This window comes from Babylonia areolata, chromosome 5, assembly GCF_041734735.1.
Source record: "Babylonia areolata isolate BAREFJ2019XMU chromosome 5, ASM4173473v1, whole genome shotgun sequence".
NCBI lineage: Eukaryota > Metazoa > Mollusca > Gastropoda > Neogastropoda > Buccinidae > Babylonia > Babylonia areolata.
This window is the reverse complement of record NC_134880.1, coordinates 43,130,073-43,143,263: the sequence shown is the minus strand read 5'-3', so window position 1 is coordinate 43,143,263 and position 13,191 is coordinate 43,130,073. Positions and strand designations below refer to the sequence as shown.

Below are 13,191 nucleotides of genomic sequence, written 5' to 3'. Positions count from 1 at the left end.
GGCCATACACAAAAGAGTGTTTCTCTGAAAACTGCACTGTCATTTCTGGTCTGTAAGGCCATGCAACACATAGGGTGAAGAAAAGATTTATTTTGAACACACATGAGGCGCACACATTCCATAAGCCGCATCCATTGAAAATCCTGAAAAGTAAAGTCCTCCATACTGAAAGGTGCCGAGTGGCTCTGTTAACCCTTGATGCTGTTTTCTGAGTTGTGATGTCATCTTTGGAAACTTGAGTGGAATGTGTGTTGTTTTCATCTGCTTTTTCATCAGCTGGAGCACTCTCTACCATTCTGAAACCTTCAGTTGAATCTGTACTAATGTCAAGCCCCAGTCTATACGCTGATGAAAGCAGAATCCAGTCCTCCAGCCCTGATTCCTGTCCAAGCCGTCATTTTGCTTTGCATGTTTAAAAAGATCTGATGGCCACTGATTCACTTTTGTTATTTCTCTTTTCTACCAACGACTTAGATGCCGCTCTTTTTACATGGTTAAAGGGCGAATCGGTATTGTTACTCATTATACATGTTCGCTGAAATTTTGAGGATACATGTGATTTGGTTTCAATTTGGAACAGTGGTGAACATCATCAATCTTGCATTAAAAAAATGATAGGACTGAAGCATGTAAATGTGACTGTTCAGTGTCATTGTGTGTGTTTTCTGTGATCAGGTTTGTTGTCAAATATTGAGTTTGCTGTGGGAAGTGGCACCAAATGGCCGTCAGAATTTATTTTCCAGACACACATAGGTCAAATCCAGCCAATCAGATGCTGGGGTCAGATTCAAGTTCATAAGTTATGTCTCACAGGCTGGAAATTACGATATTTCATCATTCTTACCAAGTCAAGCAGAAACACAAAAATGCTCAAGTTCCTTCAGAAGCATTTGCACACAAGCCTAAACATGCTCATTTACAGTATGGTGAGAGTAACAAAGACTGTCAATGCCTGGATGAGTGTGACTGATTCTGTCATCCTGAGAAGCTTGCCCCAATGATCCAGGGGCTGTATAACTGGAAAAAAAAAGAGTCTTAACACTGAAATATAGTAAAACAAACACAAAAAAATCGGCAAAATGCAAAAACAGAAACGTGTTATACAGAATACTCTCATCAGTGGTAATTATCAGTCAACATTGCAAGACTAAGAAAGAGAGACACAGAAAGTAAACAAAACTTCACAATGAAAATTCCACACTGCCCTACTACTCACTTTAAATTCTTCCTTGCCTGTCGCTAAGGTGAATTCACCATGTTGTAAACCGTTCTTCTCGAAGAATACCACATCATGCTTGTTCGGTTTCTGCTGTGTGGATGCAATCAGCGCCCCAGTTGGTCTGAAACCAATGAAACTGGATTGTTATTCCAGAAGGCTACCACATCAAATGAAATCAATTCTTGCTGACAGCTGAAAACAATTAGGCAGACCACAAAGACTGGTTTTCTGTATCTGTTTTGCAAAAAAAAAAAAAAAAAAAAAAAAAAGTAGAAGTAAACAGTGACTGTTACATGCAGTTTAAACAAGGACTTAGTGGTGGAATGTTTTGTCAGGGAAATCGTCCATGAAATGGTGGATGTGAACCATTTAAAACACAATCCACTTTATGAGGATGTCAGACATAATGAGCATGATTAATTTATTAACTTATCCATGCAGCTGTTAGTGTTGTTCAGTACAGACAATCAGTAAAGACATTACAACACATCTTCCTGGTTCTGCACATGTGATACACAACCTGTATAGACATCAGAGTGAGTGACAGCCGTTTTACTCTGTGTGGGAAAAACTGTCTCCCCAAGTGATCGCTGTTTCCCTCTGTGTAGGATTTATCAGGTAAAAACCTCCCCAAGACTAAGCTGTCATGGAGACATTTCACCCAAGAGGCTTCTGCATCATTAGTAACCATCTACAGCAACAAACAGCATAATGTAGCAACATGACTTGCACCACCATTCTATCCTACCATGGACCACTGAAAACCCTACACAGACCTGTGCATTTTAGGTTACAAAGGACCACTGAAAACCCTATACAGACCTGTGCCTTTTAGGTTGCAAAGGACCACTGAAAACCCTACACAGACCTGTGCCTTTTGAGTTACAAAGGACCACTGAAAACCCTACACAGACCTGTGCCATTTAGGTTACAAAGGACCACTGAAAATCCTATACAGACCTGTGCCATTTAGGTTACAAAGGACCACTGAAAACCCTACACAGACCTGTGCCATTTGAGTTACAAAGGACCACTGAAAACCCTACACAGACCTGTGCCATTTAGGTTACAAAGGACCACTGAAAACCCTACACAGACCTGTGCCATTTAGGTTACAAAGGACCACTGAAAACCCTACACAGACCTGTGCCATTTAGGTTACAAAGGACCACTGAAAACCCTATACAGACCCATGCCATTTAAGTTGCACAGGACCACTGAAAACCCTAAACAGACCTGTGCCATTTAGGTTACCCAGGACCACTGAAAACCCTACACAGGTTAAAGATCCCATAGCCATTTACAGCCATCGGAGCAGAGAATTCATCTCATCCACAGTGTACGGGGCTCAGCCAAGGAAGGCGGGACCCAATCTTCTCCTTCTGCTGTTTCAACCCTCCCCAACTGGTCAGGTACCCTTTAAAACCTGGGCGGTGGGAGGAAAATCGGAGGAAAGTGCCTTTCCCAAGGACACGACACCAGGCTGGTATGGGGCCTCAAACCCTCATCACTGGTGAACAGTGGATCAGAAGTCCAACTCCTGACCGACTCTGCCATGGTACCCCAAACCCATGCATCTGGGTTGTAGTTAAAGTAACAGCCTGATGCCTTCCAATGGGAAAAAATGTATCAAAAGTAAATCCTGATGACTTCCAATGGAAAAAAAATGTATCAAAAGTAAATGCTGATGACTTCCAGTGGAAAAAAAGGTAGAAAATATAACAGTCTGTTAACCTCCAGTGGAAAAAAAAGTAGTATGTGTAAAAGATTGATAATTTCCAGTAAAAAGAAAATGGTAGCAGAAGTAACAGCCTGATAACTTCCAGTGGAAAAAAACCATAGCAGAAGTAACAGCCTCTTGACTTCCAATGGAAAAAAAATGTAGTGAGTGTAACAGCCTGATGATTTTCCTTGAAAAAAAATCACAAAACACTAACGGAACTGCAAATGAATTTCAACACTCTGCAAACTAACTTCCAGAAGAGTGCCTGTCCCAGCCTGTTGATTGGCTCAGAGGTTGACTGCAGCGCCCCCTCCCGTGACCACACACGTATGTATCTGGCTCCGCTGTCTGGGTGGATGCTACTGACCGCAAAGTACTGGCCGTCGCCACGCCAACGGATCCGCGGCTTTCTGTCATCCCAGGAAATTGTGCCTTGCACATCCTGGTCACAGAAAGATAAATATACAAAGAAATGAAATGAAATTATGGTGCTTAGAGCCTCGCCGACCACTAAGGCCATCTCAAGGCTATCGCCGCGTTACTAACTACTACAAGGGTAAAAAAACAAACAATTAAAACGAGTCACCACTTCAAACTTTCCACTCCAAAGTTTAAAAAAAAAAGCTTCCATAGTTTAAAACCTTCAAATCTGGTTAAAAATGTTCACTTCTTTTAAGACGTCCATCAGCGCCCACGGAGGGACATCACGAAACAAGGTCTTCAAAGAAACCACCGTGAAATGTCTGTGTCTAACGTCATGCAGATCCCAACAGTCAAGGAGCACGTGTTTCACGGTGAGAGGCTCATCACTGGGAATACATCAAGGGGCCTCTTCCCCCTTCAACAAGTAAGAATGAGTAAAAAAAAGTGTGCCCCACATGCAGTCTCCACAGCACAGACTCCTTTCTGTTCTTATGAATAAACAGGATGACCATCAAGATGATGATGATGATTATGACATGATAATGATATTTAAATAAAACATATGCTTAAAAAAAATTCATACATAAGTAGACAAATAAACAAAAACACATAAACAAAAACTGCCATTTTGCAAAATAATCTAACACCTTACACTTTGAAGCAATAACCTTTTACACTTGTTTCCTTTTTTCTTCTTCTGTTTTTCTTTTTTTTTTACATCAAAGTGCTCCAATTTTTTTTTCTAATGAAAAAAGAAAAAGTGTTCCTCTCACATTAATGTCCATATGCTTTTTCAGATTCTGTTCTTGTTTTTCATAATTCAATTTAATTCTACATTTTCCACTTTTTTTTCTTTCTTTTTTTTCAATATTCCAGATATGGAATCACAAGAACCTGCAAACACAAAGTTGAACGACACACTTTCCTTCTCGACATTACATCATTACTTTTACTTGCTTTCTTCTAAATGTCACAAAAAAGTGGGAACGAATATTTGTGTTTGTTCTGGGTTGTATATGAGTCCACATCTATAAATATCTATAAAAATGAAGTGTGTATGTGTCCACATCTATATTTTGGGGGGAATCAATTAAAAAAAACAACTCTTATTCTTCAGTTTACCACTTTTCACTTGACTGTGTGTGAGAGTTGCATATGTGCATGTGTGTGTGCATGAATGTGTGAGTGCAAGTGTGTGTGTGTGTGTGTGTGTGTGTATACATGCGTATGTGCATCACGCATGTGTTTGTACAGAAACACACCTCTTTTTGTTTGCGTGCAGCCTGTTTGCCTTCAGAACCGTGAAACTGCGTCTCCTTCTTTCCCCAACCAACTGTGACAAACTCTCCTGAAAAAAACAACAAACCACACACACCACCATCAGACAAGTGGAGACACAAACTGAGTATGAGTAATAAAATTTACAAACAAGGCAAAGTGCCATCAGTATGAGTTTTCCTTTCTACGTTTGTTCTTTCTACATTTTGTCTGTCTCAGACAATGCTCATGTTCTGCTACCGATACTTCTTTTGGTATCCTTCTTTGTTTTGGAATGGTCCTGTTTTTAACCTAAAAAATTCAAAAGAAAGAACACTTTTTATGTTCTTTTCTGGAATTTTCTGTCTTGTCTTTTGCTATGTTCATATGCAGTATAACACTGCTTTGCTATAGCTGTGGTGTGTTGTGTCACGGTCCAGTGGGAAACAGTTCTTTGATCAAGGTGCTGGCAGGGAAGGCATGTTTTGAAATGCAGGCACAGGTCTGTGCATGCATGCATACACATGATCACAAAAACTGACAAAATCAAGAAGATAAATATTATGCTGTAATTGTTTTCAAAACATCACAGTCATTTCAAGACAGATGAATATTAGGGAGTTTCATGAAAACTTTTAACCGAGAGGAGCAAACAGAAAGGCCTGGTTTGCATCAGTTTGACATAGTACAGTATATGACACCAAAATCAAGTTCATGTAACACGGTCAGCACACAGACTGAGCTGACTGTTTTCAAAATATCACAGTTATTTCTAGACAAGTCCGAAAGCAGTCGTTCACCTTCTCCAAACTCTGAGGTGTGCAAGGGTATCTCTGTGATGGGATCGAACTCTCGAGTCATCAGCAGCACTGTCTCTGCACCTGCACATCATACAACAACATAAATCAGCACTTTATTTTAATATCTCCACTGCACATGATACAATAACATAAATCAGCACTTTATTTTAATATCTCCACTGCACATGATACAATAACATAAATCAGCACTTTATTTTAATATCTCCACTGCACATGATACAACAACATAAATCAGCACTTTATTTCAATATCTCCGCTCCACATGATATACATGATACAACAACGTAAGTCAGCACGATGATATACATGATACAACAACATAAGTCAGCAGACGGATATCTCCCATTTGTGACAGGAGAGGACTGGGTCCTGTCTTCCTATGCCACACAGTGGATATCAATTCACTGCCCTGATGGCCGTACAAGACTATGGGATCTTTAACCTTTTTAACTATAAGCCTACACAACGACTATTCTTTGTTTCACATTACCAATGACATGGATTATGGGGTTTGACATCTGTTTTGTCTTGGTTTTTTTCTTTGATCCATACTACACATGCTTCATACAGTTAGGCACATATTCATCTTTAGAACTGCCATCATCTTGCTACCTGATGTAACATATATTATCATTCAAAAGAAATGCAGAGAGACAAACAGATAAAGCATATAAGTGTGGTCAAAATATGAATGCAGCCTCCAGTGTTGAAAGCAGATGTAATTTATACTTAACTCATTCAACACTGTGTTGAGCCTTGCCCTGGCATCAAAATTTGTTTCATTAAAACGGTGGTCCTGCTCCTACATATATGCAAACAAAGCGAACTAACTTATACAGTATTTCCAGCTGTGTCCCCGCATGTCAATTTGAAGGAAAACCAGGTCCATTTCAGCATTATTTTCTTTGTTTTTCTGCCTCAATATGGCAGAGTTGGAGGAGTTCACAGCCTCAGCAGACTCCTCTGCGTTGAATGGGTTAAACACACATGTACAGACAAGCATGTGCACATGCACAGACACAGACAGATGTGTATTTATGAAGTGTAGAGAAAAGAAAGAGGGAGACTTGCCTGTGGTCAGGACCACCAGCTCTTGGTCAGGACTCCACTGCATGGCTGTCAGTCCGCTGTCCACACTCCCCATACACTCAAACTGCCCACATGTTACATGAAGAGCGTCACCATCAACATGATAATATATATACACTCAAACTGCCCACATGTTACATGAAGAGCGTCACCATCAACATGATAATATATATACACTCAAACTGCCCACATGTTACATGAAGAGCGTCACCATCAACATGATAATATATATACACTCAAACTGCACACAGGTTATACGATGAGTATCATCATCAACATGATAATATATATACACTCAAACTGCCCACATGTTACATGAAGAGCGTCACCATCAACATGATAATATATATACACTCAAACTGCACACAGGTTATACGATGAGTATCATCATCAACATGATAATATATATACACTCAAACTGCATACAGGTTATTCGATGAGTGTCATCATTAACATGATATATATATATATCTACACTCAAACTGCACACAGGTTATACGATGAGCGTCATCATCAACATGATAACATATATACAATCAAACTGCACACACGTAACAAGATAAGCGTCATCATCAACACAATAATGCTTCGTACTTATATGGTGCAAACTCACCATACAATGGGCTCTAAGCACCTCACATGAAACAAGACATATGCAATAAAGCTTAATGGCATACAACAGCACATGAAGACAAGAGGTGCGGCTAACAACCTCCCTAAGTCGATTACCTCCCATTCGCATCCTTGAACAGCGCCCTCTTTTGAATCATTTAAATTATATAAATAAACATAAATCAAAGCATAGAAATGGGTGCAGAAAAACAGGGCATGGGTTATAAATATAATTATTCTTAAAGTGTGCGTGCAAGTATCACGCTCCTCACCTCATCAACATTAAGGGTCCACATCGTGAGGTTTCCGTTACTGGTTGCGAAACAGGCGCCACCCTGATCCGGCAGATACTGCACCCCTATGACATGACCTTCACCTTCTGTTGGGATGGCAGCATCGCTCAGTAACGACCTGCTGCGTACAATCTGTTTGAAAGAAATTTACTGCATACAGAACATGTATATATACGTATGTTTAGATGATGGATGTGTACCACATACATACAACCACAAGTGCCATGATTCATAAAATTACCATTTTCCCCAATGTGTCTAAATCACATCAGCAGAAAGATGTAAAATGAAATAATATAGAAAGGACTGTCAAACTAACTTATCAAAAGTAGAGGATTGAATCTTTTCTTAGCTGAAAAATTGTGAGAAATCACAAACTACTTGAAGGACTATATTTTTATGACTGAAACTACTGACACAGCAACAGCACAGAGTTCTGTCTGTACAAATCATGACTGAGAGTGAGAGTTATGAATTTGGGGATAAATTTCTTGGTTGTATTTTTGATTGTGTACTATTTACGATTGTGTGCTATGACTCGTGTGTGTGTGGTGTGTGTGTGTGTGTGTGTGTGTGTGTGTGTGTGTGTGTGTGTGTGTGTGTGTGCTTGTGTGTATTGTGGGTGGATGTGGGGGTGGGATGAATAAGTTTTTATGATATTTGGTATCTTGTGTTCAATTTTCCTTTTTGATATTTACATATATGTTGTATTTGTAAACGCCTCGGGCTTATTTTCAAGATTAGGCGTAAATGCTCATAATAGTACATGTAGTAGCAGTAGTAATAATGATAATAATAACAGTAACAAAGAAGCCATACACTACTACAAACATCCAAAACAGCTACAGGTATTACCAATTTAATATTTCCAGCTGTATTTCTTACTGTGTATATATTCTAACTACTGGTACGTGCTGTATTTCTCATTGTGTATATTTCTCAAAGAGGCATCACTGCTGTCTGACAAATCCATGATACTACTCCACATCTGCTCGGCAGATGCCTGACTAGCAGCATAACCCAACAAATTAATCAGGCTTTGTGTGCATGAGCATATGATCTGTGTACCTATCAGACTTCAGACTGGATTTCTTCTACAGAATTTGCCAGTGCACCAACTGCGAGCTACTCACAGGACATTAGTTAACTTTATCATCTAATCTTAATGACAGATGCTTATTTTGATTTTCCAGTAAAACTTGGTAAGAATGTACGATACCAGGATTGAAACCCAGACTCTCAGTGACACTGTATTGGCAGTTAAGTGTCTCAGTTATTCCGCTACTTTTCAGACACACATATTTCACTAAGGTAGCCCTAGTGTTATAATTTCTTTTAACTAAGTCCAGAAAAAAAAACAGAACTAAGCAGAGAAATATTGCACAGTGAGGGTCTTGTAAACATGTAGTAAAAGGATTAACCATGTTAAAAGAAAGAAATATTTCCATAATACACATGTATCATATAGTTGGTTCTTTTTTAAATAAATTATACATAAACCAAGCACTGATCAAGCGAAACACACACTGACACACATAGTGACATACTGCCACCACCACCAATCAACACCAACAAGCCTTACAATAAATAATAAGATATTATACCTGTTGTGAATGTGGATCTAATACCAAAATCATGGAAGCTGTGACGAGGATGACATGGCCGGTATCTGGGTCGACACTGATGTCATGACTCTCACTTAGTTCTGGCAGTGGAAGGGTATGGCAGGCTTCTATCAACTTGAGGTTCCGCATGATTCCTCTCTTTCACTGGCAATTTATGATAATAATAATAATATTTTATTTTTTTGCGCCTTTCATTAAAATACGGTAATGTTCAAGGCACATTACACGTGTAATATATAACAAAAATAAAAACTCTACACAAAAATCACAACCACATGTAAAAAATCTCCAAAAACCTCCAAAAACCATTCCATGTGAACAAAATAGTCACCCTAAAACAGTGAACTGGACCAAATATCTTCTACGTAATTAAAACCAAGCATTAAAGCATGCACAGATGAAATGCACACACACCTACACCCACACATGCACGCACACAGACACACACGCTCGCACACACATCATTATATTTGTATGCATGTGTATACACACATGTCCGAATCACATACGCACACACACACACACACACAGTGACACACAGTGACACACACACACACAGTCACACACACACACACACACTCACACACACAGTGACACACAGTAACACACACACACACACACACAGTGACACACAGTAATACATACACGCACACATGCGTGCGCACCCACGCACGCATGCACACATGCACACACACACGCACACACGCGCGCACATAGACATGCGTTCAAATAAGATTCATACTGTAACAGCATGCATCGATTTAAAAGTTTTAGGAGAAAATAAGGGATAAAAAGGACATAATACAATTACAACTACATGTCAACAACAAGAAGTGAACAACAAACTAACAATAATAATAATAAGTTACATCTTCACAAACTGACTACGCATATTGGAAATATATATATATTATAATCTATGTCAAAGATTAGAATGACTAATAATGCCCAAATTATTCAGATGATACAGTGCACAAAAGAGTTAACATGCTTTTTAAATGTATATTATTATTCTTAATAAAACTTACTTTTAATCCTTTTATGAATCTGATTATAAACAATCAATGATGTTTATAACAAAATTGCTTCACAGTGTCAATAACTAGTGCTAGTTGTGGATAATAGTTTAATACTGCTTCAGCTCATACAACCCATCTAACTTCTAAGTCTCAGTAACTGAGTAAGTATTCATGTATGAATAAAGTTAAAACTAAACAAAAGTTGTTTCATCTTTTTTTTTTTTCTTCTTTTCTTTTTTTTAACTGTTTCCACCTCCGTCTCCGTCGCTGAACAATTCCTTGGCAGATTGTTTTAACGAGGACATAGGAGCTTTTTTCGCAGCTATGCCAACAGTTGTTGTTTTGGGTTCTCTCTCTCTCTCTCTCTCTCTCTCTATATATATATATATATATATATATATATATATATATATATAATTATCAATAAATACCAATTGATGTCAGCAGAATTTCATATGGTCCAATCATTTATATTTGAATAATGTAAACACACAATTTCATAACAGACTGTAGTGTGAAAAGGAGGTCACCAGACGGACTCACGTTTTCTCCTCGTGGTTATGAATATAAGTCAAAACAAAAAAAACTATAACATTTGCAGTGCTTACAGGCTAAACGATGACAGAGACAAACACGCATGCATGTGTTGATCACCGGAAGTGGATTCTTAAATCAGTAAAAGTGGTCTCCCTTCACTTCTACCGGCAATAAGATGAAAAAAGATACAAGACAAACCTCTGTATTTTTGGGTAACAAAGATATACACTGGTGCGGTTTTTCCCCCAGTCTCCACGACTTGAATAGGGTCTACGCTTCATTAAACAAATGAAATCATAAAGACATCAACATGATTGTTATGTATATGTGTGTGTTTGTATGTATAGTCTATTTTTTGAGAAACAAATCATAACAACTTGACAATAACAATGTTAATAATGATAATAATCTACCTAAATCTAAATAGGCCACGGCTCTGAATGACTTTAGAAAAACGGGTAAACACACACATACGCGCACACGCGCGCGCGCACACACACACACACACACACACACACACACACACACACACACACACACACACACACACACACACACACACACACACACACACACACACACACACACACACACACACACACACACACACACACACACACAGTGTTAGCCTACACTGAATGAAAAACACGACTTTTTGTACATAACTATATGCATGTATATGAATGTGTATTGTGTGTGCGTGTGTTTATGCAAGTTTGTGCCTGCCTAAGTGTGCGTATGTGTTAGGGTAGCTGTTCGATACACATGTATGTTAAAATGTATGTATGCATCGTGTGTGTGTGTGTGTGTGTGTGTGTGTGTGTGTGTGTGTGTGTGTGTGTGTGTGTGTGTGTAGTCACATTTTGGTGTGTGTATGTAACATTGATGTAATGTTTTATGTTAACAAAAGCGTTTATGTAAAGCACCTAGAGCAGATTTCTGGATAGTGTGCTATATAAGTATCCATTATTATTATTATTATTATTATTATTATTATTATTATTATTATTATTATTACTGATCAGTTTATCTCTAAAGACAAGAAACAGTTTAAAAAAAAAAAAAAGCCTTTCCAAAAGAAACACCTTTCAACTGTGCTTTCATCAGCCAGCCATTCCAACAATCATTGAAACAACAGATTCCTGTTCCTCCACAGATCATAGTATGTCTATTCATTAATCTGATCAAGATTTTGAAAATTCATAACCCGGCATACAATTGGTATGATTTCTTTGATTGACATAGCTTCTGCATGAGAAATAGGAATTGATAATGATAATAAGTTTGTTTATTAGCATCTAATCAAAATCTAACGATTTAGCTCTGAGCACTTTACAGTACAACAGTTTCAATGAAAATATCCATCAAAATAAACATGCATATCAGATTATCAGAATGATATATGTCGGTGGGTTTGGAAGGAACGAGAAAGAAGAGTGGTGAGAGAAAGGTTTGTTTGTTTGTTGTTGTTCTTGTTTGTCCACCGGTAAGTTGGAGGCAAGATCTGTGCCATTCGGGTGTATTCCCGGAGACCACTACAGTGGCCGCATTGGCCTAGCTGGAGACTGTGCGAACGCACCAGTGGACAGCGCCCCATCTCCCCTATCAACTAATAGCACATCCCTCGGCAGCCCAGTTAAATGGTGTCCAACAGCAACCTCCCACGAAACAATTTTCATCAGCATACTGATGTTGGTCGTCAAGAGGAAGAACAAAAAGGCAAAGAGAAGGTAAAGGAGCAAATTAACAGTCATTATATATGTGTGTTCTATGAAGCAGGTACATTGTGTATAACTGATGACAGACTATTGAGAAATATAAAGGTGTACAATTTACTGGAACTACACTGACATAATAATAAGGTGGAAACATGCACTTTTCCGTTGGAAGCATGATTAACTCTACAATAATAGGGCAAGCACACACTTGAACGCCGTCGGTGACAAAGTGTTTATACTCAACAGGTGCAATCACTTCATCCACCTGAAAGAGAAGTGGAAGAGGAAGACAGAGTGGAAGAAGAAGACACAGTGGAAGGGGAAGACAGAGTGGAGGAGGAAGACAGAGTGGAAGGGGAAGACAGAGTGGAAGGGGAAGACAAAGTGGAGGAGGAAGACAGAGTGGAGGAGGAAGACAAAGTGGAGGAGGAAGACACAGTGGAAGGGGAAGACAGAGTGGAGGAGGAAGACAGAGTGGAGGAGGAAGACACAGTGGAAGGGGAAGACAGAGTGGAAAAGGAAGACAGAGTGGAGGAGGAAGACAGAGTGGAGGAGGAAGACAGAGTGGAAGGGGAAGACAAAGTGGAGGAGGAAGACAGAGTGGAAGGGGAAGACAGAGTGGAAGGGGAAGACAAAGTGGAGGAGGAAGACAGAGTGGAGGAGGAAGACACAGTGGAAGAGGAAGACACAGTGGAAGAGAGTGGAGGAGGAAGACAGTGTGGAAGAGGAAGACAGAGTGGAGGAGGAAGAGGGAGTGGAGGAGGAAGAGAGAGTGGAGGAGGAAGACAGAGTGGAAGAGGAAGACAGAGTGGAGGAGGAAGAGAGAGTTGAGGAGGAAGACAGAGTGGAAGAGGA

General features: G+C 39.3%; 1 protein-coding gene across 3 annotated transcripts in view; it reads right to left on the bottom strand.

The window, feature by feature from the left end:
• Window positions 1–10,750, bottom strand: part of LOC143282083 (elongator complex protein 1-like) — a 64,051-nt gene extending 53,301 nt beyond the window's left edge. For 2 of the 3 annotated variants that reach the window (XM_076587550.1, XM_076587552.1), the window contains exons 1-8: window positions 10,625–10,738; window positions 9,042–9,206; window positions 7,417–7,569; window positions 6,515–6,596; window positions 5,423–5,503; window positions 4,628–4,713; window positions 3,194–3,384; window positions 1,217–1,340 (exon numbers count right to left, since the gene is read on the bottom strand). In XM_076587550.1, coding sequence (XP_076443665.1) covers window positions 1,217–1,340; window positions 3,194–3,384; window positions 4,628–4,713; window positions 5,423–5,503; window positions 6,515–6,596; window positions 7,417–7,569; window positions 9,042–9,191 — 867 coding nt within the window. In that variant the 5' untranslated portion in view covers window positions 9,192–9,206; window positions 10,625–10,738. Of the gene's footprint in view, window positions 1–1,216; window positions 1,341–3,193; window positions 3,385–4,627; window positions 4,714–5,422; window positions 5,504–6,514; window positions 6,597–7,416; window positions 7,570–9,041; window positions 9,207–10,624 lie in introns of all 3 variants that reach the window. The other variant, XM_076587551.1, reaches the window with a different exon arrangement.
• Window positions 10,751–13,191: the final 2,441 nt, after the last annotated feature.